The sequence below is a fragment of the Cnephaeus nilssonii genome (assembly GCF_951640355.1).
Source record: "Cnephaeus nilssonii genome assembly, chromosome: 7".
Lineage (NCBI taxonomy): Eukaryota > Metazoa > Chordata > Mammalia > Chiroptera > Vespertilionidae > Cnephaeus > Cnephaeus nilssonii.
Window position 1 is genome coordinate 32,402,475 of NC_137078.1, and position 27,826 is coordinate 32,430,300.

The following is a 27,826-nucleotide window of genomic DNA, read 5'->3' on the forward strand; positions in this document are numbered from 1 at the left end:
TTAATGAGAGGTATGATAAATGCCTGTTTTACTTTATAAGAAATTGCCAAACTGGTTTCCAGGGAGGCCATAATATTTTTCATTCTAACTAGTAATGTATGAGAGTTCCAGTTATTCGGCATCCATGACTACTAGAACACTTAATTAGTTGTTGTTGAGCTTGTATATAGTGTCTTAAAGTCTCCTCTTTATTCTTTTGGCAGTATCTTTTATAGAGCAAAAATATTGATGGAATCTAATTTATCAATTTTTTATTTCATGTGTCATGCTTTGGTATCACCTAATCCAAGGTCACAAAGATTTCTGTATTTTCTACTAAAAGCTTGATATATGATCCATTTTTAGTTAATTTTTTATCTAAGGTGTGAAGTATAAGTTGAGGTTTGCTTTTTTGCATATGGATGTTTTATTAAAATTATATCCAGCGGATTTTAGTTTATGGAGGTGACTGAATGCAGACTTGGAGTGGTCAGTGTTGTTGAAAGATGGAGACATGCTATGCTACACAGGGCCTGCAGGAGAAATACCAAGTATGGTTAAACAGTGGGAGTGAGGGGCAAGCTGAATACAGACCCTTAATTGAGGGTTCCAAGGAAAAGGCAATATAAGGCAGGATAAGCAATATAGGATTGGCTATTCTGAATAATATACCAGTGGCCTTTAAGGTATAGGGATGGTCTCCGGTTGTTTGGTAACAGGCCCTGGGATGATATATGGCATGGGAAAACATTGGCTTGGTGAGTGAGAGAGAGATGATGAGGTAGTTGGAATTGCATATGAAAGATGTGCTCCCAGGCTAAGAATTGGCTATCCATGGGGGGAGCAGTCACTCCCCAGCCAGCAAGCTTTTTGAAATGTCAAAATAACGTCATAAAATAAGGAACATGATTAATACAGGTGTCAACTTGTTCCAAGACCATTTGTTGAAAACATTGTGTCATCTCCATTGAATTGACTTTGCATCATTGTCAGAAATCAGCTGACCACATTTTTGTAGGTCTTCAGTCTCTATTTTGTTTCATGGATGAGTGTGTCTGTCCTTTTGCCAAAACCCTCCTGTGTTGATTACTGTTGCTTTATAGCAATTCTTAAAATCAGGTAGTGTGTTTTCCAACTTTATCCTTTTTCAGAATTGTTTTGAGTATTTAAGATCTTTTGACTTCTGTTTTCTGGAGGAGATTTTGTGGAACTGGTGTTCTTTCTTTAAATGTTTGGTGGCATTGCCTGGTGAAAGCATTGGGCTTTGTTTTCATTTTCAGACAATTTTTACTGTATGTTCAGTTTCTTTGATATATGCCTAATTGAGTTAATCTTTTTTTTTTTTTGGTTGAATTTTTGGTAGCTTGTAGCTTTCATGGAGCTGGTCTCATTCATCTAAGTTGTCAAATTTGTGGTGCATGGAGTTCATAGTATTCTCTTACCTCTTTTACTGTCTGTAGTAATATTCTCTTTCAATCCTGGTAATTTGCGCCTTCTTTCTCTCTCTCTGGTTAGCCTGGCTAGAGGTTTATAAATGTTCTTTTCAAAAGAAACAGCTTTTGATTTCATTGGTTTTTCTTTTTTTGGTTCTTTAAATGTATTTCTGCTTGATTTGGGTTTATTTTGATTTTTTTAAAATTTTATTTTTTTTCCTAAAGTTTATTTTTTGCATCATCATTATTCCCCTATATCCTTCTCTACCTCCACTCACTATCCTACCTGCCCCTGCAATCACCACACTAATGCTTTTCTTTTAAATTATTTAAAGGTGGAAACTTAGATTGTTCATTGAGACCTACCTGCTTTTTAAATACACATATATAATGATTTAAATTCCCTCTAAGCACTGCTTCTCTACATCCCACAAATTTTGAATTATATATTTTTATTTTTGTACAGTTCAGAATGTTTTTTAATTTCAATTGAGACTTTATCTTTGACCTGTAGAAGTTTATTGTTTAATTTCCTTTCCTGGCTATCTTTCTGATACTGATTTCTAGTTTAATTCTGTTACGGTGAGAGGAATACTGAGTATGCGTTCAGTTCTCTTAAATTGGTCATGGTTTGTTTTATGATTCTGTCTTGGTGAATGTTCCAAGTGTGCACTTGATGAAAACAATGTTTATTTTGCTGTTGTTGGCTGGATAGTTCCATAAATGTCAATAAATTCCTGTCGGTTTATTGTGTTATTTATTTCTTCTATGCCTTTGATTTACTTCTATGAATTGCTGAGAAAAGAGTTTTAAAGTTTTTGAAATATTGTGTATTTTTAGTTCTATCCATTTTGCTTTAGATATTTTGAAACTCTGTTAGATACTTATACATTAATAACATATATTCTTGGTGAATTGATCCTTTTATCCTTATGAAATATTTTTTTTATACTGGTAATTTTCCTTCCATTTTACTGTACTTTATTTTAATATTGATATAGCTGGTTCAGTTTTCTTATGCCTTATTTTTAGCATGGTATATCTTTTTCCATTTTTTATTTTTAACTTGATCATTATATTTAAAGTGAAGTTCCTTATATATCATATAGTTGTCTTGACTTTTTAATTTTATTTTTAAAGAATAGTTTATTGATTTTTAGAGAGAGAAGAAAGGGTGAGGGAGTGATATTGATGTGAGAGGGAAACATCCATTGGCTGCCTCCTCATGCACCTACCAGAGATTGATTCTGAAACCCGGGCTTCCGCTATGACCTGGAATCAAACTGGCAATCTTTTGGTACATGGGACAACACCCAACCAACTGAACAACACTGGCCGGGACGTTCTTGATTTTTTAAAAATCTATTTTGATGATGTCTTTTTAAGAGAAGTGTTTAGACAATTTATATTTAATGTAAATATATTTTCAAGATTTAGGTCTATTTCATTATTGGTTTTCTGTGTATATCTTATGTTTCCCTTTATTTGCCCTCTAGCTGCTTATTTTATCTATTTAATTTACATTTTTATCTATTTAATTTACTTAATACAGAGGTAGGCTAAGTAGGTTTACAGTTGTGAATATGTGAGTTTATTCTTTTATTATTATTTATTTATTTACTTATTTATTTATTATTGTATTATTTATTTGTATTATGTAGATCTACTTTTGCCCACCCCCTGTATAGATTTAATCTATTTTATTCTCTATTACAATTATATTTTAATTTATATAAAATTCTTATCCACCTTTTAATTTATCTGTTATCTGCATTTTTATTTGTTGGTTTTTTAACTGTATTTCTTTGTATAGTTTTTTTTTAATAGTTGCACAAAGGATATACAGGGTGGGGCAAAAGTAGGTTTATAGTTGTGAGTACACAAAACACGTAGTTTTTTCTTGTATTTTTATTTTATTAACTAGAGGCCTGATGCACGAAATTTGTGCTCAGAGTGGAGGATTCCCCTCAGCCCAGCCTACACCCTCTCCAATCCGGGACCCCCTCGGGGGATGTCCAACTGCCGGTTTAGGCCCGATCCCTAGGATCGGGCCTAAACCGGCAGTCGGACATACCTCTCACAATCCAGGACCACTGGCTCCTAACCGCTTGCCTGCCTGCTGTCCTGGTTGCCCCCAACTACCGCCCCCCCCCCCCCGCCAGCCTGGTTGCCCCTAACTGCCCCCCCCCCCCCCCCCACTGGCCTGGTCGCCCTCACACTGCCCCCCTGCTGGCATGGTTGCTCCACACAGCCCGCTGTTCAGTCATTTGGTCGTCCCTCACTAACCCCGCTGCAGCCTGCTGTTCAGTTGTCCATCCAGTGTTTCGGTCATGACGGCCCCCTGGCTTCTTATATATTAGGATTATTGTATTAATTTCCAAAATGAATAATTGTAAACGTACTTTTATCCCACTCTGTAGTTTTGTAACCAGAATCTGTCTTTTGAACAAGATTTCCCACATTATTCATTTGCACATTAACTTTTTTTAAGCACTTGTTTAGAGAAGTTATAAATAACTTGATCAGGGTCACCCAGCAAACACAGTTGTAAGGCTCTAAGATGAGAAGAACCTGATTGAATGACTTTAGAGCCTATGCTCTTAAATCCTGTGCTGTTTTGCTGAATGATTATTTAGTCTGGGTTTGAGCAACTCCAAAATTAGTATGATGTTTATATTGAGCTAAAAAAATCTGTTTCCTGTGGACCTTTGAAGTCATACTGTACTAATATAATCCCTCTTCCACAAGACAATACTTTTAAGTATTTAAAGATAATTATTCTCTGTGTTTTTTTTCATATTAAATATCCCAAAATATGATTACTTTTTTTCATGTAACATGGTTTTAAGTTCTCTCATGAGCTGCAATCTCGTTTGTCTACATTCCTCTTAAAAAGTGATGCTACTTGGTGATACAATTACGATTTTCTTTAATTTCATGTTATGTGAACAAGAAAGAGGTTGCCTAATTGTATATAATACATCTGTATTTATAAATGCCTACTAGTTATATAAAGAAAAGTAAAACAGATATCTGCTCTCAAGGAGTTCAGAATTAACACATCTGAAAAATTGGGAAGCAATATATATCAGTGTATGAAATAAAATTTGAAGTTCAAGTTCCCTAAACTTGAACAAATTCCCAAACTCATGAAAATCACTGCAAGATGTAATGTATAAAGACAGTTTATATAGAGGTTCTATATGTGTATTTGTGAATAAAATTTCTTATTATTTATTGTTTTTTTGAACCAATTTAATCCATCAGTGTTACTTGTTCTGAATGGCATTATTCACATTTAGATCTAAACAAATACTAAATCCAACAACAGTTCTTGATTATATATATTATTATCTAGGTAAAAACGGTGACTTTCTCAGATGTACGTTTTCTTCTCCACCATCAAAGAAATTGGTATTTTTGGTGACTTATTTTTCAACACCACCTCCCAAATTGTTTTTAAAAATATATGTTTTCATTCTAGGATATGTCATTGCATATATATTACAGAGAAAACAAAATCACTTGAGATATAAAGATGATAGACAATCAGGTTTATTCACTATATTAAGGAACATACACAATCAGATTCATATCCCAGAAAAATAGTTATATCATGGTCATTAGGGATTATTCTTGAATATTCAAAATTGTCTTGAATTTTAAAGCATTGAAGTATGTGGATGTAGATCATAATTAATTTCTAAGTGAGAGGAAGGAGAAATGAGCAAGATAGTCACTAAAGACCTAATCAAATCATTGGGCTTTGAAAAATGGGAAAAATTAGAAGAAGAGTGTTTTGGGGTTGTTTTTTTTTTAGAGCATTCAAGAAAACTATCATTTAAAAAAAATTCTAGATATAATATTATATTGAACAAAAATTAATTTTTATATTGCTCATTTAAGTTAGAGAAATTTTTTCCATTGATTTGAAATTATGGATAATTGTAGTTCATCAGCTGTCAGAAAAATTTACACTAATTCTTGTGCCCATGGAGTAATAAAAAATTAGATGTAGATGACAAACGCTGGGCATAGAATTGATGACAAACGCTGGGCATAGAATTGGAAGTCCTATGTGCTTGAGGGAGCAACACCAGAACACATACAAAATTACAATATGACCTTGACCAGTAACACTTCCTATTACTCTTTATTTGGTCATCTCCCCAAATGTGGACACTGCTAACCATTGGGAACCTAGAAGAAAGGGACTGAGTCCCTGACTCAGAAAACACATTGCGGGACAAAAAAATCTAAAGGGGCATGATGGTTTTTTTAAGTACCTGTGGGCCACTTCAGTTAAGATGCTTAACAAGTCTTGGAGGAACTCCCACCTGGGGACCTCACTTAAGCATTTCTGTTAAGTGTGGGAGAAGGCTGAATAATTTAGGGAAAAGATATTTAAGATTGGGCTACCTGTATACTAGTATATTATTACTTACGTCTTTTATTATTAACTAGAGGCCTAGTGCACGAAATTCATGCATGGGGCCGGCGGGGGGGGGGGGGGGGGGGGGGGGGGGGGGGTTGTGTCCCTCAGCCCGGCCTGCGCCCTCTCCAATCCAGGACCCATCAGGGGATGTCCAATTGCCAGTTTAGGCCCAATCCCACAGGAATCAGGCTTAAACTGGCAGTCGGACATCCCTCTCGCAATCTGGGACCACTGACTACTAACCTCTCACCTGCCTGCCTGCCTGATTGCCCCTAACCACCTCTGCCTGCCTGCCTGATCACCCTAACTGTTCTCCCCTGCCGGCCTGATCCCGCTAACGGCTCTCCCCTGCCAACCTGATTGCCCTAACTGCTCTCCCCAGCCGGCCTGATCATCCCTAACTGCCTCTGCCTCAGCCCCACCACCGTAGCTTTGTCCGGAAGGACATCTGGAAGATGTCTGGTCTAATTAGCATGTTACCCTTTTATTAGTATAGACTAGGGGCCAGTGCACGAATTCGTGCACCTTGAAAGGAACTGTGGCTGCGAGGCTGCAGTGGGTACAGGGGCGGGTCTTGGCCCATCCTTCACACCCCTGCCCAGCTCCTCCCACCGCAGCCCCTGGTTCCCTCTCTGCCGGCAGCCCCTCTCCTGCCACCACTGCTCCCACACACTGACAACGTGGAGCAATTGGGGCTGGTGCCAGCAACGGGTATGAGCAGGGTTGGCATTGTCAGCAGGTGTGAGTGGTGGCTGCTGCACCAATCACACCTCAGGAGCAGGGGGAGGTAGAGAAGCCCTCCGGGGCTATCAGGGCCTGCAGCCGCCGTTCGCATCTGCTGACAGAGCCAAGCGATTGGGACCGGCGCCAGGTTTTAGCAGTGGGTGCGAGCAGGGCCAGCACCGGCAGCAGGTACAAGCGCTGGGCGGGACCATGGCACGTGGAAGCAAAGAATTTTCAGTAACCACCAGAGGCTCGCCCGGATGACAGCGACTGGCACCCGCCTTGGTCTGGCATCCCTGCTCACATGCTCCACCATCCCGCTGCTGCCTATGCCAGTGCACGAATTCGTGCACCTTGAAAGGAACTGTGGGCTGCAAGGCTGCGGTGGTCACAGGGGTGGGTCTCGGCCCATCCTCCACACCCTCACCTGGCCCCTCCCACTGTGGCCCCCCCATCCCCCGTCTGCCAGCATCCCCACTCCTGCCAGCTGTCGCAGCTCCCACGTGCTGATGGCGCCAGCCCCGCTCACACCCGCTGACAGCGTGGAGCGATTGGGGCCAGAGCCAGCAGTGGGTACGAGCGGGGCCAGCATTGTCAGTGGGTGCAAGTGGCGCTGCTGCCCTGATCGCCCCTCAGGAGCAGGGGGAAGTGGAGAAGCCCTGAAGGGCGATCGGGGCCAGTGCCGGGCGCTGGCAGCGGGTGCAAATGGGGCCAGCGCTGGCAACAGGTATGAGTGCCCAGCAGGACTGTGGCATGTGGGAGCAAAGAACTTTCAGTAACCACCAGAGGCTCACCCTGATGACAGTGACCAGCGCCCCGCCTTGGTCTGGCACCCCCGCTCATCTGCTCCACTATCCCACCGCGGCCAATACCCGCCATGTGCTGCACTCTGCCTCCTGCTGCCGATGCCCACCATGTTCTGCGTGCCCCTCCTAGTGGTCAGCACACGTCATAGTGACTGGTTCAGTTGTTTCACTGTTTGGTCTATTTGCATATTAGGGTTTTATATATATAGATTCTCAGAGACATTCAGCAGATGAATGGGTTATACCAGTCTATTCATTTGGCTTTTCAAATTATTGGTGTTTTTAACTAGATTCATAAAATTTATTAAAAGTATTAAAAATGTATAGTTACTTTTAGGATCAAGAAAGTAAGTCCAGTTTACCATTAAATGGAGAATTTCCTGATCATAGCTAGTTGCTGAACTTAAACTTTACCATTTGTAGTTTGAAGTTCCTTTGTTCTTTGAAAAACTTAGGGCACTAATAAGCTGTTCTGTTAGGTGCACTTTTCAAATGCTATTTGTGATGAGTTTTAGTTACCTTTGAGGAATGCCTGTCTACCTTGGAAAAGACTTAGAGGCTAATCATAAGTTCAGCATATAATTTGGTATATCCAGAGCATGAAGAGGAAACATGACAGTCTTTGAAATAACATTAGCCAATGAAATTTAGCATTATTCATATTCCCCACACAGGAGACAGAGTGGCATTTAAAAATATGTTATATCCGTATGTCATATTTTTCTTTTTTCCCCTTTTTTAAAAAATGTTTCTTTATTGTTGAGAGTATTACAAATGTCCCTCATTTCCCCCCCCCCCATGTCCCCCTCCACCCAGTTCTACGCCACCCCAGGCCTTTACCACCCTATTGTCTGAATCCATGGGTTATGGGTATCTGTACTAATAAAAGGGTAATATGCTAGTTAGACCGGATAGACCAGATGTCTTCCAGACGTCCTTCCAGACAAAGCCACGGTGGCGGGGGCCAAGGCAGAGGTGGTTAAGGGCGATCAGGCCGGCAGGGGAGAGTGGTTAGGGGCAATCAGGCCAGCAGGGGAGAGCAGTTAGGGGCGATCAGGTAGGCAGGCAGAGGTGGTTAGGGGCAATCAGGCAGGCAGGCAGGCAGAGGTGGTTAGAGGCAATCAGGCAGGTAGGCAGAGGCGGTTAGAGGCGATCAGGCCAGCAGGCACAGAGGGGTTAGGGGTGATCAGGCAGGCATGCAGAGTGGTTAGGGGCGATCAGGCAGGCATGCAGAGTGGTTAGGGACGATCAGGCAGGCAGGCAGGTGAGTGGTTAGGATCCAGCGGTCCCAGATTGCGAGTGAGGTCCCGGATTGGAGAGGGTGCAGGCCAGGCTGAGGGGACCCCCCGCCCCATGCACAAATTTTGTGCACCGGGCCTCTAGTGTGCATATAAGTTCTTTGGTTAATCTCTGCCCGTCCCTTTTACCCCTTGGAGATCTTCAGTCTGTGCCATGCTTCGATGCCTCTGGACGTATTTTGTTCATCTGTTTATTTTGTTCATTAGATTCTATATATAAGTGAGATCATGTGATACTTGTCTTTCTTTGACTGACTTATTTCACTTAGCATAATACACTCCAGGTGCCCACAGGCTGTCTCAAAGGGTAGGAGACCCTTTTTTACAGCTGCATAGCATTCCATCGTGTAAATGTACCACACCTTTTTTCTCCATTCATCTACTGATAGGCACTTGGGCTGTTTCCTTTTTATTGAATTTATTGGGATGACACTGGTTAATAAAATTATCCAGGTTTCAGGAGCACAATTCCACAACACAACATCTATACATTGTATTGTGTGTTTACCACCCCAAGTCCAGTCTCTTTCCGTCACTATTTATCCCCCATATACCCTCCTCCACCTCCTTCCACCCATCTCACAGCGGTCAGCACACTGAGTTTTTTTCTCTTTTTTTTCTTTTTTGCTCAATCCCTCCACCACTCCCCAACTCTCCCAACATCTGTCCAGGCTCTTTAATGTGATTTTGATGACTGCCCCCCCTTTTCTCTCACCTTTTCAATCTGCTTCAGTCATATTGACCTTTCATCTGTTTCTTGAGTGCAACATGCTGTTTCCCACTAATTCTTGCCTTTTGTCTGGATTGTTTTTTCTCCCTGAAGCTGTTTGTTCATTCTTTCTTATGTCAGGTCTCAGTTCAAATGCTATGTCCTCAGAAAGGCCAGTACTAACCTACCATGTCAAAAGTACTCTTCCATAAACATGTATCTGGTCATATTCCATAACTTGACAGTCTTACATATTATTATTAGCAGTTTTCACTACCAGAAATTATCTTATTTACTTAATTTGCTCTCTCTCTGTTTGACACCAGTCTGAGGAGAACTTAAACTCTATGAGGACTGGTGTTTCATCTGTTTGCTATAATATACCCAAAGCCTAGGTTTTTGTGAGCATCAAATTAGTTAATTCATGCATTAAATTAGTGAAGTTCTCAGAATGGATCTGGCATATTAGAAGCTCTGTCAGTTGTTATATTGTTACTGTTGTTACATTAAATAGTAGTAATGATATTTACACATTTGTAGAAACTCAGTGGAATAATGTATTTTGAGTAGAGTACATTCAAAATAATACCTAATTATAAAAATTGAGTACTCTAGGATACATTATACATATAAAGCATTTCTATTTTTATAGGATTGAAAAATGAATGTCAAAATAATAGTGCTCTGATTAAAATTTCCCTCCCACATTTTCTATGTAAAAGTTGAGACAATTGTGGACAGATCATTCAAGTACAGAGCTGGGGATCCTCAAAAATACATTTATCTCCCAAAACTGTGAACCAGAAGGGACACAGAGTTGTGTTTTTGAACTTTTTGGTTTAAGCCAGTTTTGCTGGAAATGATTGCTCCTAGATGTTGGATTAAAACTTACATTTTCTGAATCTAGACCTAGCACAAAGTCAGGCAACATAGTATGCTAACGATGGTATTCAGTGTTGTTTGCTTCACTTTATTCCTTTTTCTTGGTGTTGTCACTTGAAGTAAATGTGTATTTACATAGCATTCTGTATATCACGTTATTTTGACTTTTGTCTTTATCTGTGATCATAGGTAACAGTTAACCTCTTCCAGATGCAACAACTACAGGCTGCCTCCCTCGCAAACAGTTTACAGTCTCTCTGTGATAGTGCCAAACTCTATGACCCAGGCCAAGAGTATAGTGAGTTTGTCAGGGCCACGAATTCAACTGAAGAAGAAAAAGTTGATGGGTAAGTGTGAATGTACAGCTAAATTTTTTTCAAGAGATAAAATATTTATTGCTAAGTTCCTATTCTGGTATAAAGTGGTATCTTTTGTAATATTGGCAGAATTAACTTTACTTTTTTCTGAATTTTTAAATATTACTTAAGTTGTAACTCACTTAAGAGTAAAAAAAGCTTTCTATTTGGCCCAGAGCTCAGATCTTTGAGATTTAGGAATCTTTTGAGAATGGCAAGTCATGGATATACCTATTTTGAATGTTTAATATGAAGACTTAACCTACATTTTCCACAGAGATTATACTAAAAAGTTGAACCATGACATGAATTGACTTGCCTTTTGCTACTCTTTGGTATATTTCAGCTATAATAAGTATAAATGATTAAGTTTACTCATACCTTCTTTAGGAATTTGAACCATATAATATGGTTTGTTCTTAATATTTAGTTAAATTATTCTACATTTGTTAAATTAACATTGTTTTGAAAACAGAATAAAATAGCCTTATTATTAGTCATCCTCAGTGATGAATTTTATTTGGGTTTTTCTTAGGAATGTAACTAAGCAATTAACAAATAGTTCCCACACTTCTGGATATGGACCTGCTGACTCTTTAGAGGACGTTGTGCGCCTTCCTGACAGTTCTAATAAGATTGACGAGGACAGATGCTCCAACAGTGTTGATATCACAGGTAGATATTCACATTAAAGACAGCACTAAGTTTATGAAAGATCAAATTGCTTAAATGTGATTATTAAATGGGTTGCAGCCCTAGAATGTAAAAATCATGCCTTGAATTGTAACTTTATAAAGCCTTATTCACAGTTTTAAACACTGTGCTTGTCTTAAAATTGATTATTGATTATGCTTAAAGAAACTTGATTTGTCTCATTTTATATGTCAGTATTTTGCCTTATGAACTATCTGCAGCCAAGTTTAACTTTAAATATTGTTTTCTTAAAGGTCCTCCTTTTACAAGGTCATGGACATTTGGGATGTTCAGTGACTCGGAGAGCACTGGAGGAAGCAGTGAGTCTAGATCTTTGGATTCAGAATCTATAAGTCCAGGTATATAAGTATTTAACTCTAGCAGTGAAAATTCAATGAAAGATTAAAATATTCCTTTTGAGAAATATTTTACAACTACTTATTTTTATAATGAATTATCTCATAGAGGTGTGTGTGTGTATGCAGTTAAAAGAAAAATAATAAAATAGAAGATTATCAGTAAATTAGGTACCTATGTACACCTCCTTGATAACATTGCCCTATTCCACCAGAATAAACCATCAAATGTTTTAATACGTGTATCTAGTTGAGCCTTCCCCTCTTAAGAATGATATACAGATGGAATCATTCTATTCTTTTTTTACTTCTTCCATGTGTCTTTTTTAAATGTCCATATTGGTGTAAGTAGCCATCTTTAATTTATACTCTACTTTGGATAGTATTCTATTCTGTGAACATAACTATTATCTATCTTTTGGATTGTTTTATAGTTAATTGCTGTAATGAACACTATAGTTAATACTAATTCTTGTGCCTGTAATTGCTATTCTTACTAATTTTTTACAAATGTACTTTATAGTACTTTGATAATCTCATGCTCCTTAGGCAGAGAAAGTGTCTAAAAGCTCCTATCATGGCTTCAAAGAGGATAACATGCTATAGGTGATACTACAACTATCAGGAGAAGGTAGCACTTGAACCCAGGAGATTTTTACTTGGACATTTTTCTTCTCCACTCCTCTACCAGAGACTGTTCCAGTTCTGTTCTTCCTGGCGACCTACCTTCCTTTAGGATCTTAGCACTGCAGGAGATGTGTTCTGCATATTATAGAAATTTTATTCATGTAAATAAATCTCTGAATTTAAGTTAGAAGTAATTTCCATGCAGCCCTGTTATTTGTAGGCTTGCTTTGTGTCCTTTAAAACTAGCTGTGTTCAGGAGGATACTCTGGAAATATGAGCCTAAATATTTAACTGAATATTTGTAATTAGCTTTATAAAAACAGTGTAGTTCCTCAGCAATCCCCAGAAATTAAGACCTGTTTTAGAGAAAACCATAAATTATTTGGAATCTTATGAGACTTCATGTAAATTGGACAAAATTATGGAAACTTGGTCACAAGGTAAATGGATGAAGACCTGAGGATGCCTAGTCTGGGAAAGAGGAAACTTGGGGACATGGCAGCTGTCCTTAAATATTGGAAATGTAAAGGTGTAGAGTGCTTTTGCTTGCCTCTTTAGGGAGAAGTATGACCTAAGACTAGGGTTTATAGAGAGGTAGATTTCTGCTCAGTAACATAAGAAAGCCATTTTGCAATTAGAATAGTTCTAACAATGGAATATGCGACCTCATGATTTCTCAATCATTAGGGACACATTCAAAGCAAAAACTAGGTGACTACCTTTTAAGAATATGCAGAGGAATCTTTTGGGGAAGATATTGTTGTTTTAAATCATTTATAAAGCCCTTTCTAACTCTGAATCTTAGATATTTAAGGCCATGAGTTAATTTTTTAAAAAGAATATATTTTATTGACTTTTTACAGAAAGGAAGGAAGAGGGATAGAGAGCTAGAAACATCGATGAGAGAGAAACATTGACCAGCTGCCTCCTGCACACCCCTCACCGGGGATGTGCCCGCAACCAATGTACATGCCCTTGACCGGAATCGAACCTGGGACCCTTCAGTCCGCAGACCGACGTTCTGTCCACTGAGCCAAACCGGTTTCGACTTAAGTTAATTCTTAACTATAATCCTGTTTTAATATCAGCAGGGAGCAAATAAAAATAAACGTCATTGCCTAGTTGGGCTGCTTCTGAACCTGCTTTGGTACACATAACTGTGTCCTTTGCGAACAAAACTTGCATCTTGGGATCTCAGTTCCCTGTCAGGAGTCATTGTTCCTGATTCCTAGTCTCTTGTTATACTGTTCACATAAATATGATATTACTATTATATTGCTGAATTTAAAGATTTTTATGTATTTTACAAACTTTAGGTTACATTGTTTACATTTATTTATAGCTTAACTCAATAAGCATTTAATGACAACTTTGCTATTGTGCCAGCTACTCTGTCAGTTATTAGATATGATGTGAAGAGAAAATACTCCCTGTCTTGTAGAACTTACAATGTCCAGCCCTTACTATCAGAAATTGATAATTAAGGTCTCATTGGGATGAATGATCCTCAATTTTACATTTACCTGGAGAAGTCGGTTTTGGTTCAATTTTCTTTGGTTCAACTTTCTTTTGAATAAGTATCAGAATTCCCTGTATCCAAAGTCTGAGATTGGAAGCACATTTTTTACATTGTAGCTAATAAGTATTATGACTGTGTTATTAAAAAGATGTTGTCATTTTGCCTTGGTCAGGTAGCTCATTTGGTTAGAGCGTTGTCCTGATAAACCAGGGTTGCAGGTTTGATCTCCGATCAGGGCACATACAAGAAGCAACCAGTTAAGTGGAACAACAACAAAAAGGATGTTGTCATTACCCATTGGTAAAATTCTACAGTACATGGTCAGGTAATTGTATTCATAATTTCTTTTAGGAGACTTTCATCGAAAACTTCCACGAACTCCATCCAGTGGAACCATGTCTTCTGCAGATGACCTAGACGAAAGAGAGCCACCTTCCCCTTCAGAAGCTGGTACTGACACTCTGAATATCACTGAGTCAGGCTCTCACTAAACCAATTGAATCAGTAGCACTGCATGATACTAGGACAATACTATAATGTAAAGAATTACTTCGCTGTGTATTAAACAAAAGGCATTATAATGACTTAAATATATCCCAACAAATTATGTACAAGTATGGGTTGATAATATATTAATCAAATGTTACAAATACAAAAAGCAAAACTACTTGATCTAAAATATATTAGCATGGTGCTAAAATAGGCTAGATATTTTGATCTTTCATAAACCTAATATAGTGATTTAACTGTTAAAAGTGTTGCCATGCATGAGAAATTCTGAAAAAGCCTCTTCTATAGAAACAGAACAAGGAGTTAAGCAGGAAAGGTAAATAAATATACTTTTTGAGGACAAGGAAAGTTGTGGATGTTGAAGGATATAAAAGAAAAGTTTTTTTTTCTCTAAAAAAATAAGTCCTTTACCTTAATGACTTGAATTAGACTCATATAAATTAATTTTATATATTTGAAACCTCCAGATACCTGTTTTGGCATCATTTCCTAAAACAGTATAGAACATTTGACCTCTAGCAGGATATTCATATATTACTAGCTAGTATTAGCTATAATTTTATGATGATTTAAGAATAGCTTTATCCTTAATGGGGATATAACAGTTACTTCATACAGCTAGTTTTCTTTGAAGTTTTTTTAAAAGGGGCATTTTATAAACCTATGTAAATACCACCTATATAAAACCCTTCCCAGCTTAATAAAGGGCATATTAATAACAGTGTTAACTTTCTCATTCTGCAAACATTATGCTGTATTACTTTAGAAGTATCTTACTGGTTTGGTGGTGATTTTTACTCATTGTTAAAATGTTTGATAAATGTGTGCCTTGTAAGAGATTTCTAAATTAGATCCTTTATTTTATAGACTCAAAATAATAGCTTTTTGTAATATATGAACGATTGCAAATTTTTCAAAATATTCTGTCTTATGGAAAAAAGTCACCTTTCGATTTTTATATAATAATCTGTTTCTATTTCAAGGACCCAATTCACTTGGAACATATAAGAAAACATTGATGTCAAAGGCAGCTCTCACTCACAAGTTTCGCAAGTTGAGATCCCCCACAAAATGTAGGGATTGTGAAAGCATTGTAGTATTCCAAGGTGTTGAATGTGAAGAGGTAAGATCTTTCTGGAATTACATTAGCCCCTTAATGCTTTTTGTTTTATACTTTAAAAAATTAATTTTACTGATTAGGAACTTTTGCAAATAAATTGAACCACGGTGTACCTTCTACAATTTTATATTTCATTTTGCTATTAAATGTATTTCAAACACCATAAGTAATACCTTTTAAACTCATTTTTGTTGTGTTACCACTCTACCTTTAGCTTGTCCAGTTGTAAATAGTTATAAGATAAATTAACAAGTTTCAAATTATTTTTTTAGTGTCTCCTTGTTTGTCACCGAAAGTGTTTGGAAAATTTAGTCATCATTTGTGGTCATCAAAAACTTTTGGGGAAAATACACTTATTTGGAGCAGAATTCACACAAGTTGCAAAAAAGGAACCAGATGGCATCCCTTTTGTTCTCAAAGTATGTGCCTCAGAGATTGAAAGTAGAGCCTTGTGTCTACAGGTACGTTGTGACTCTTAAAATGAACATTTTTAAGCAAATGCCTGTGTGACTTATTCTAATGATAACACTTTAAAGGAAACAGTGCTCTCAGTTTTTAATAAGAACTGATTTTATTCAAATTTATTTGGAAAATATTACCTTATTTAACACATGTTTTTTTTCTGAAGTACTAATAAAAATTGAAGTAGGCACACCAAAGATATTTAAATGTCCACATTTAGCCTTTGTTCTAAAGCAGGATTTTATAATATTTTCCCTCTTTCTTCTCAAGGGAATTTATCGTGTATGTGGAAACAAAATAAAAACTGAAAAACTGTGTCAGGCTTTGGAAAATGGAATGCAGTTGGTAGACATTTCAGAATTTAGTGCACATGACATCTGTGACGTCTTGAAATTATACCTTCGACAGGTAAAGTCTACCCTTAAAACCTAACATTAACTGGAAAAGAGCGAAAATATGATTTGTATTTTGCTGATTACATTTGCTGCACATATATGTTCATTGACACAGACTATATTAATATCTTTCTTAATATATAGATTAAAGTATATATAAAATGTATGTACAGTTTACAGACCAATAGTAATAAAAACAAACACTCATTTCCCATTACCTAGCTTAAGGAAATAGAACATTACTATACCTTTTAAAAGGGTTCTTTGTGCCCTTCTCCATCGCAGTCTGTAACCCCACCCCTGGTCTTTCCTAATTGTGTTAATAACTCCCTCTCCTTTCTTAAGTTTTAATACCTTTTGTGAATTCCTAAACAGTATATCATTAAGTTATAGAAAACTAAGCGGAAAGCATAAATCTAGCTGTGAAAGGAAAGACTATTATTGTTGTAAGAAGAGTCAATTCGGTAACAACAGTGTCTGGGTCATAGTCCAGCTTTACCTTCATTAGTACAGTGCTTTAAAATAGCTGTTGCGGGAGGTCAGTGGTCACCATCATGAGTGCATCCTAGAAGTTCACCACAATTGGGGTGTCAGGCAGGGCTATCCTATAAGCTGGGTTCTCTGGAAGTTCAGCAGGAAGATGGTTGAGGAGTGGCCTACTTTGTATTTCCTCTTTCTGTGCTCATTGCAGTTTACAGGATTAGGTCCAAAGAAAACACTTATGTGGGGTGAAATAAGTGGCCTTTGTGGCTTCAAGGAGCAGCTCATGGAGGGGTTGCTGGAACAGTCAGCACATTGTCATGAGAAGCCAAGTGTTAAAAATGACCTGGGCAAAGCCCAGCTGCCCTCAGTCCTCTGGTGAAAATGAAGAGAGTTACAGAGAGCATAGTAACCACAGTCCTGAACATGTCCTTCAGAGTTCTGCTATCTGTCTGTCATCCTGGAACCTTTCGTCTCCGCCCTCTTCTCTTTTGTGAGGTAACACCTGTCTTCTGTGCTTTGTATTGATTTATTCTGTTTTAGTCATGCCCATCTCTTGAGCAATAAGAGTAAATATTTGAAACCTTATTTATCTGTCTTTATTCTGTTTTCTTGATGGGAATTGGAGAGTGTGGATGATGTGGGAGGATATAATATTTATTCTAAGCCGGAAGTTATTTTCTTCAGAATTTTGAAGGCATTTTTCTTGTTCTCTTTCGAGACTCAGATCCTTCTCATTCCTGAGTCTTTGTGTGTGTGGCCTATTTCTTCTCTCTGAAAGCTTAAAGAGCTTTCTTTTTCTCCCTATTCTAAAATGTCACAATGGTATGTCTTGATGTGGGTGCATTTCATCTGTTTCAGGCACTCCGTGAAGTATATCATTCTGGTTATTTGTCCTTTAATTCTTGGAAGTTTTATATTATTGCCCACTTCTCCCCACTGTTTTCTTTCTGGAACTTATATTTGGACAACATGTACTGCTTCTATAGTTCCTTTTTTCTATTATTCCTTTTTTTAATACTTTCTAAGATATTTCCTAAGCTTTTCATTCACCCCTGCTGTAAACTATTTCATTTCTAAAGTCATGTTTTAATTTCTAAGAACTCTAGTTCTCTGTGTGTGTGTTTTTTTAATAACATTTTTTCTTTTTAAATGAATGCAGTATCTTACCCACTTCAGGATATTCATAACTTTTTTTAAGAAAACATTCTTGCCTTGGCTGGGTAGCTCAGTTGGTTGGAGTATTGTCCTGATATGCCAGGGTTGAAGGTTCAATCTCTGGTCAGAGCATATGCAGGCATAAATCAATGAATACGTGGATGGGTGGAATAGCAAGTCGATGGTCAATGTTTCTCTCTCAAAAATAAATAAATAAAAAGTTAATAAATAAATAAAAAGAGTGCTTTTCTCTGTGTAGCCTCTAGCCCTATCCAATAGAAATATAATGTAGATCCATATATAATATTAAATTTTCCAGTAGCCACATAAAAAGAAAAAATAGGCGAACTTAATTTTAATATTTTATTTAACATTGAACATATTTGTGTATCTAATCAATATTTTTAAATTGTTAATGAAATATTTTACTTTTTTGTGTGTGTTGTTGTTAGAGTCTTTAAAATCTGGTGTATATTTTTCATTAAAAGCACATGTCAGTTTGGACCAGCTACATTGCCAGTGCTTAGTACTCTTATGTGGTTAGTGGCTACTACCATTTAGAAAAGTACAGTTTTAGACCTTCAAGTTTTAGGGTTTGATTTTTTTACCTATTTTAATTTGTCTTCCATGGTTGTTTGCTTAAAATGAAAGAGGTGGGGATTGAAATGTCTTTGGAAGCTCTGGAATATATGAAGGCTTTGAAGATTTTGAGCTTTCCTGGGAGACACCTGATGTCTGCATCTCTAGATCTTTATTCTTGAGCTGGTCTGATACCCCAGAGAAGGGTCTTTTACTGCCTGGAGGTGTGGTGCCAGGCTTTGGGAGCCAAGTAGGATAAGAAGGCTCTAGGATCTCTGCATTCAGCATGCATACAATCATTAAATTCCTATCTATATATAAAAGCCCAGCGACCATTATGGTGGAACAACCAGAACGACCAGTCACTATGACACGCACTGACCACCAGGGGGCAGACGCTCAACGCAGAAGCCGGGCTCATGGCTGGCGAGCACAGCAAGGGTGGCGGGAGCCTCTCCCGCCTCCAAGGCAGCTCTAAGGAGCAGCGAGCCCTCTTCTCAGGGATCGGACCTAAGCTAACAGGTGGACATCCCCTGAGGAGTCCCGGACTACAAGAGGGCGCAGGCCGGGCTGAGGGACGCCCCCCCCCTCCCCGAATACATGAATTTCATGCACCGGGTCTCTAGTTTTTAGATAGTTGCTCATCTGTTTCTTGCGGTTGGCATTGCCCATCCAGAGAACCCTTAGTTTTACAGTACTGCCCAGAGAAGGAATTCCGGACTTCTAGAGAAGAGGTTGCTCTTACATAGGATGGAGACAAGGATCTAAAGATCTAATGCTTCTTGGCTAGCCCACCCTCCAGAATTAGAGCACCTCATGCTAACAGTCCCTGAGTCTCCTTAGGATCCTGTAAACCAGTGGTCGGCAAACTCATTAGTCAACAGTGGCAAACCGTGGCTCGAGAGCCGCATGTGGCTCGCAATCCGCAGTTTGCCGACCACTGCTGTAAACCATGTTGGATCTCAGTTTGGAATTGCAGCTTTCTCAGGCCTGCTAAGTCAACACTTGTTCTTCTGCCCTTCAGCTTGTAAAATGTTGCTTTTGGCTCCATTCCTTGGTGTTCTATCAGTTCTTTGGGCTTAACTGTATTTCAGTGGGGTTTCAGAGAAAAAAAATTAGGTATAAATATTGGACCTGTCACATTAGCCCAGGAAACTATCGATATCTCTATAATCACATTAACCTTTTGCACTCGGATGTCGAGTCTGACTCGACACGGTTAGCATCGGTAGCAGTTCGTATGTCGAATGTTTCCAAAAAAATCCAAATAAATAAGTTTGTATGAAAAGAAACGCCAGATTTTTATTCTATTGCCGCGCTTTGTAAAATCTGGGGTATTTAAAAAGTTAAATCCCGAGTAGAATAAAGGAATCGAGAAAAAAGCAAGCGAGTGCAAGGGGTTAAAGATTCTCAGCTGAGAAATAAAAACTTACTACCCTTTGAATGACTGTAAATCTCAGTTAATCATCCTTTATCTCTTCCAGTCAGTCAGGAAAAGGAAATTAATGGGGTCCAATACTATTAGCTCTCAGTTTGTCTCAGGAATACTATGGGACCAAGATTTTAGTGTGGGAAACCATACTCAAATCTATAGGATGAGCGATCAGCCTTTATTTTACTCATATACCATGTAGGAAATCTGAAATTCCAAGAAGTTAAGTTCCTTTCTTCAGATCCTGCATTGGTGGGGGTAAAAATTGATCTCAAAGCATTCCCTCTCTGCAGGGGAAACTGGATAAGCAGGTGCCCACCTCACCACAGATAGTATGGGACATCAGCTAAGTAGAAGTACACAGTATTTTCCATCACTGAGGAAATATTGAAGTAAGTTATGGCATGGACAGATCAAGGTGGCATGCCCTTTGATGACAGAGGAATTTTTCCTTTTGACCTTATGATAATTCAAGTTGTATTTAAAAATTAGATAAATAAAATGTTGACATGTTCTCTCTTGTAAATCATGTTATCTTACGTTAATCTTCAGTCTGATGTAAGTAAAACACACGGACCCTATGGAATTTTGTTCTCTGTTTCCCCCATACCAGTAAAACTCAAGAGTATAAGATTTTCCTAATTAACTTGACTTACATTGTGTATCATCCTGGGTTTGTTTCAGTAAAACAGCTGAAGATCATGCATGCTAACTTTGGGGCAGTAATGAATGTAAAGTTTAGACTTTTATTGATTATCAGTTAACTCATTTTAAATAAAGCTATGATTTATGGTGATTATGTCATATTCACTTTGTAGATCACATCTGTAGCATTTAGAACTTAAGCCTTATTTATGTTATACCATTTAGTAGCTGTTCAGTAAATTATTAATGGAGGGGAGTGGAGACAGAATGGTATTTCTAATGTAATTTTATTTCTTTAGCTCCCAGAACCATTTGTTTTATTCCGATTGTACAAGGAATTTATAGACCTTGCAAAAGAGATCCAACATGTAAATGAAGAACAAGAAACAAAAAAGGATAGCCTTGAGGACAAAAAATGGCCAACTACATGTATAGAAATCAACCGAATTCTTCTAAAAAGCAAGGACCTTCTAAGACAGTTGCCAGTATCAAATTTTAACAGTCTTCATTACCTCATAGTACATCTTAAACGGTAAGAACTTTGCATAAGAAAAGTGTTCAGTAGTGGATAGATAATTGGTGACTTTTTGTTTTTGTTCTTTAAAAAATTGTGGTAAAGTCCACAGTGTAAATTTACCATCTTAATCATTTTAAGTGTACAGTTCAGTACTATTAAGTACATTCACATTGTTGTGCTATTGTATTTCTTCTTCTTTTTATTTATTGATTTTAGAGAGAGAAAGAAAGCAAGAGAGACAGACAGAGAGAAAAACATTAATTGGTGGCTCCACTTATTTATGCATTCAATCCCTGGTGAGGACATACTAGTATACAAGAATTTATGAATCTTGTATACTAGTATGTCCTCACCAGGGATTGAACCCACAACCTTGGTGTCGTATTGTGATGCTTTTCTAACCAACTGAGCTACCCTGCCAGGGCTGTGCTATTGTTTTTTAAATGAGCATTTCATTTCTAATATGTGTTAGAGGAAAGGAGATAATGAATGTATTCATACAGCCAACATATTTTCCTCAAATGCCTCCTATGTGCCAGGCTCTGGTTGGGAAAACAAGAATGAAAACATAATGTTTTTGCCACCTGTTGTGCTTGTCAATTTGGGAGGCATACAAGTGCAGTACAGCATCATTTATGTTATGGAGCTATGCACAGCATGCAGAGGAAGATGGCGGAGGGTAGGTCATGAATCAGAGAAGGAAGCCCTGAGCCAGACTTGAGGAATTAAATAGTGACTTGGTGGCAGAGAATGTGCAGAAGAGCATTCCTGGCAGAGGGTAACAGACACAGAGACATATGAGATCATTCTGCGTTTGGGAAGTATAAGCAATTTGATTAGGTTAGTATATAATAAGCACTAGCGCAAGTGAGCTAGGTAGAGGCCTGGTAAAGAAAATCTTACATAACTAGCAGATGAGTTGACTATCTTCCTCTGTACTCACTAAAGAATTTTGAGCCAGGAATTTGATATGCTCAGATTTGCCTATTAGATCTTTCAGGAAGCAATATGGAGAATGGTTTGGAGGGGAGGCCTTTTACTACAATTCAGATTTCCTTGAATAGTCAGAGAAAGAAGGTAATAAGAGTTTGAAGTAAGGCCAGAGCAGTGGGAGTGACAGTAGAGCAGAGAGATCTTTAGGAAGTAGAATGAGCTAGGCGTGAAGACTAGCTGTGGACAATATGAGCAAATTTGACCATGATGTTTACATTTCCAGCCTGAGGACCTGCAGCTTTTAGGGGTATTTTTTTTTTTTTTTCATTTCTGCTAGTAAAACTCTAGTAGTTCCTTCTACTTAAATTTTATCCTGACACTATGAAACTCAACTTAGTGTGTGGTCAACATTTAATTAAATAATTGTTTTTTCTTAGACTTCTACAGCCTATTTTTTCTCCATCCTTCCAAACCCATAGTTAATTACTATCGAGGAAGTCTAATATGCAAATCTCACACAGTTTTATGTGTTCTACTCCACAGGGTTGTAGATCATGCAGAAGAAAACAAGATGAACTCCAAAAACTTGGGGTTGATCTTTGGACCAAGTCTTATTAGGCCAAGGCCCACAACTGCTCCTATCACCATCTCTTCTCTTGCTGAATACTCAAATCAAGCACGGTTGGTAGAGTTCCTCATTGCTTATTCCCAGAAGATCTTTGATGGATCCCTGCAGCCACAAGATGTAGTTGTGTGTAGTACAGGTGGTGTTGCACCTCAAGTGAACCAAGGCTGTCTTCTGAAGCCTCTCTTATCACCAGAAGAAAGAGACCCAGAACATTTCATGAAGTCACTATTTTTCTCTTCAAAGGAAGTGAGTTTTGACCTTTATGGAATTGTGTTAGAACTTTATAGTATTTATATTAATTTATAAATCTTTGAACTGTTTGTTTATTGTGAGGTGTGTTTTGCTTTTTCATGTTTAAAAACTCTTTCTCATCAACAGGACATCCATACTGCAGATAATGAAAACAAAATTCTAGAAACATCTGCATCAATTGAGGAATCAGAACAAAAGCAGAATGCATTAGAAAAATGTGATGTGTGTCTCATTGGTGAGTGGCCATGTAAAATACATGTTTACTGACTTAAAACTATGTCAATAAGCCATGAATAAAAGTCAAGGTGAGTGGAGGTGAGAGAAGTCAGAGAATGAAGCTTCTTCAGTTAATGGATCTTGCTAGCCATGAAGAAAGTTATCTGTCAGTGTACCTCACTTTTAAATGAATACCATTCTTCATAATAGTCTTTCTTATAAAAAGATACCTTGGAGTTCATAGGTGGTTTTTTTGTTTGTTTGTTTTTTATTTTTTGTTTTTCTCTTTGTGAATTTATTTTTCCCATCAACTACAGTCATGGCAGAAAATGTATTGATAGTATGATAGCTCATTAGCATCTCTGTTACTAAAGATCATTGTATTGATCTAACTGCTCATAAGGAGTCAACTAGACTCCTAAAATTTAAAAAATTTAGACTCCTAAAACTCCTAAAGTTTTTTTCAAATGTATTACCTGTCACCTGCCTTTAGCACATTAAGCACACAAATGTTTATGTCTTTTTATTTCCTGGACTACAGTCATTTTATTCAATGGGATAATTTTATTTGCAGTGATTGGTAACTATCAAGCTTGTGGAAAGGCTTCCATTTATTACTGTAATTCTGTACATCACTAGAGCTAAATTCCAGTTTTTAAAAATTTAGCCATATGTGTTAAATTGGATGTATAATCAAATAGCATTGACATAGCCTGACTGGGCACCTTCCTCTCTGTGATAGGCACTGTGCTTATTGTTTGGTTTCATTTATCTGACTTAATCTTCATGACAGTGCTATAAAGTAAGTACATTAGCTCCACTCAACTATAGTTTAAAAGTGCGAGAGAGTGAAATCATACCAAAGGTCATGTCCCTAATAAATTGTTCAGTCCGTATTTGAATCTATGTTTGTGTTTATTTTACTATCCCACGATCTAGGACTCCCAATTAGAATAATTACAATAATAAATGTAATTTGTGAGTGCTTATTGTATACCAGAAAATTCTGAGCACTTTTCATGATTAGACATTCAGGTCATCCATCAGCATAAATGCAGTTATGAGTATCTTGACACTGAGGGACAGTGAGATTGCCTTGCCCAGTGCAGAAGTGGTAGAGCTGAGCTAACCCCAGCAACTGGGGTTTGGAGTATGTGCTCTTATCCATTAGGCTATGAGCTTTCCCTTCAGAACTTAAGAATATACTTCAATGGGTATCTACAGCACCACCACAATAAGTCAGGTCCCTTACAGTGGTCTGTAAATGTGGTGCTGGGAAACAGCGGAGTGTTGCTTGGAAGCCCAGGGAAGAGAGGTTGTCAATCCTAGCTAAGGAAGGAAGGTCAGATGAGGTGTCAGCTGACAGTGATTCTGTGGGCACCTGTCAGCAGACCGCTGCCCAAAAGAGGAGTATGAGCAGAGGACTGAAATTGTCCAGAAATTGAATTTTTTTAGGGAAGATGCAGCATAAAGGAAAAGGGCTTAAAGGAAGTCAGGGTTCTAGTTTGAGAAAACATGGGCCATGGGTCCAGACTTGATAGGAAAGAGAAGAAAGTAAGTCTAGGAGTAAACAGTAAATGGAGTGAATGACATTTTTTCCTTAAACCTATTGAACCTTAATTGGACAGGATTAATATTATAAGTCCATTTATTAATTGATCAGATTGAAAGACATCTAAAGCATTTCATATACTATGCTCTTGATGTGGGTTGAGTGTAAATGAAAAGCAGATTTAGGGAGTTGGCAAAAGTGTTGGGATTCAAGGGCACACCTGTATTTGGCTGGCCTGTAAATTGGTGTAATTTTTCTGAGGTGAATTTACCAATGTCTGCCTATTGAAATCATGACAACCCTTTGACCCAGCAACTGCTTGTTTGTCATCTCATGGTGCATAAAAATAAGTACTTCAGCAAGTATTTTATTGTTCATTTGTGTGTTTTTTACTAGCCTACAATGGATTTTGTAGCTGTTTATTATATTGATTTAAGTAAATACAAAATTCTGACATTTTTATTCAGAGTATACCTTTAAACTCCTCTGCATAGATAACTAAGAATAACAGAAAAATATGTAAGACCTTTGTTGTTTTGAGAGCATGTTCCTCTTGTTAACCAAGAGCCAGGAAGTTTGATTTTTAAATAAATCTGTTCCTTTTCAGACAACAAAGTGTGTTTGCATGTTGACCAAGAGCTTGAATCAGCATCACAAAAGACGGAAGATGTTTGTAAAACCTCCAAGCCATTTTCTCTAAAGTCCAATAGGGAAACAAACAGTGTTGTTGAGAGGTATACTCCAAGGACCAAGATTAGACCTGTAAGTTTGCCTGTTGAGAGACAGCTTCTTCTTGCAAGCCCTCCTCATGAGAGAAACGGCAGAAATATGGGAAATGTAAATTCAGACAAGCTTTGCAAGAATTCTGCCTTTGAAGGAGTTAATAGAAAAGACACCCCTCCCATTTGTTTCAAATTTGATGGCTTTCACCAGCAAACTCTACAAAAAACAGGGGAGAAACAGTATGAACAAAAAGACCTCAATGCAAAGACTGCAATGATTGTGCCCAATGCACTCCAAGAAGGAGTGATGAGGAGCATCAGGGTTGGTGGGGACCATCCAGGCAATGCCGCCCAGCCTAGTAAGCCACCCACTGAAACAGCAAGACAGGTGTTGGAGAGACAGTCCTCCGACGCCTGCCCTCCCGCTTTTGTCAGAGCCCCCAGAACACTGCAGCCCCAGCACTGGACAACCTTTTATAAACCACATGCTCCCACTGCCAGCGTGAGAGGGGTTGAGGAGAAACCTGCAGCATCCTCCCCAGCAGTGTCTCCTGGCGTAGCTCACGCTCCTCGGGGCCATATGCTGAAATCAGTTCCAGACTCAGAAAACACACCAGCTTGTCCCATGCAGCCGACGACAAGTAAGCCTAAAGAGAACTCTCAGGAGCATGACCTGCCCGGTGTGCACCCAACATGTCAGAGGCCAAGGCTTAAACGAATGCAACAATTTGAAGACCTTGAAGATGAAACCCCACAGTTTGTGTAGCATTGTCTTTTTTAGTTGTTTTGTTTTGTGTTTGTTTTATGAAAGTTTTTGACAGGGCCCCTTGTGTATAGGATTGCCAAATTGTGGATTTCGCTTTTTGTCATTGTATTGTGTTATCCTGTGTTGGTTGTATCGAATGGTAGAATGTTTTGATAGGGCCACCTCTGTGTCTCACTGGAATTATCTGTATTTTTTGAAGTTTAGTTGATTTTCCCCATAAAATGGTCCATTTAAATGCATCCCTAATATATGATATAGTTCCCAACTAATAGCTGCAATTGGGAAGAATCAGCTTTATTTTTTTGAAATGAAACTATGTGCTTATTTATAAAAGAAATGTTTCTGAATGCAAGTGCCTGAAAGCTCTTTGTTTAGTATGATTGTTTTTTTTTAAACACAATTTTATAGTGCATCTTTGACCATTGTGCTTTTATGTTATGTGTGCGACCTTTTATTTTTCAATTGGCAATTTACTTAACTTTTTAATATTTATGTAATGGCCAAAAGGCTTGCAAATCTGCATATAATTGCATTTCAATTAATTGCCATATTTACAAGTGGTAGTTGAATTGTACAGAGAAAATGCACTTAAACCAGTTTCTAAATTATATAGTGCAGTGATGTCTTATTTGGCTTTAGATGGTTTTAATACACTTAATAATTTTTTACCTTTTGGCTTTGTTCTGCATAAAATTTTGTTGTTCAACACTCTGAACCTTTCGGTATATTATATAATGGTCCAAAACATGTTTTAAAATTTAATGCATTTCCTCTTGATATTGTCTGGGTTTAAAAACACAAACAAACATTTCTTTTGTATGAAATGTTTTTACTTATGAATAATTTTATGTACTTTTTCTACCTGGACTTATAACATTGACAATGTATGTTTCATCTGAATCGTGCAAAGATTTATTTAAGTTGATTCTAAGTATAGTTCAGTAAGCCTCATTGTTTGGAATTTGAGAGGAGGTGTAGATGACTGGATATATTTCATATATAAAATTCCGAGTTTTTAGAACTAGTGCAGTTCTGTTATTTTCTGGGTTTCATCATTTTGCCTAAAATAGGATATAAAAGGGACAAAAAAATAAAATAGCCTCTTTTTGTATGTGTGAATTCAATTTGTAGTATATGCTTTTATATGACCATATTGTACATGATAAAAATACATATATATTAACCTGTTAAATTATTTCAAGTTCTTGTGACTTCTCTGAAATTGTTGCCTCTTAGGGGGTGAAACTTATAAGGCGTATTAACCATTGGCTTAGTGATCAACACTTGGGTTCATACATCCCGACTTATTACAACATGGAATGCATTTTATGGGAAGTTGTTACATAGTTTTATATAACAAATCCTTTGTGCTGGGGCCTTGTTTTTAGTCCTCATTGTATAAAATACAAAATAATTTTATGGCTATGAAAACCCTAAAAGACAGTAAGAGTCAAGAGTTACTGAGCCATCTCTATGCCATGAACTCTGCTAAGTTCCTACATAAATTATTTCAAGTTCACAGCAGCCTATAATGGGTAGGAAGTATTTTATCATTCCTATGGTATAGACAAGGAAACTGATGCTCAGTGGTGTGCTCCAGGGGCTAGAGGTATAACAGTTGGGATCAAGTCTCAAACACAGGG

General features: G+C 37.8%; 1 protein-coding gene across 8 annotated transcripts in view; it reads left to right on the plus strand.

The window, feature by feature from the left end:
- Positions 1-27,307, plus strand: part of ARHGAP29 (Rho GTPase activating protein 29) — an 83,239-nt gene extending 55,932 nt beyond the window's left edge. For all 8 annotated transcript variants that reach the window (XM_079777680.1, XM_079777676.1, XM_079777678.1 and 5 more), the window contains 11 exons: positions 10,455-10,612; positions 11,157-11,296; positions 11,569-11,673; positions 14,168-14,266; positions 15,310-15,449; positions 15,719-15,907; positions 16,179-16,316; positions 20,897-21,129; positions 22,591-22,921; positions 23,054-23,162; positions 25,303-27,307. In XM_079777680.1, coding sequence (XP_079633806.1) covers positions 10,455-10,612; positions 11,157-11,296; positions 11,569-11,673; positions 14,168-14,266; positions 15,310-15,449; positions 15,719-15,907; positions 16,179-16,316; positions 20,897-21,129; positions 22,591-22,921; positions 23,054-23,162; positions 25,303-26,183 — 2,523 coding nt within the window. In that variant the 3' untranslated portion in view covers positions 26,184-27,307. The remainder of the gene's footprint in view (positions 1-10,454; positions 10,613-11,156; positions 11,297-11,568; positions 11,674-14,167; positions 14,267-15,309; positions 15,450-15,718; positions 15,908-16,178; positions 16,317-20,896; positions 21,130-22,590; positions 22,922-23,053; positions 23,163-25,302) is intronic.
- Positions 27,308-27,826: the final 519 nt, after the last annotated feature.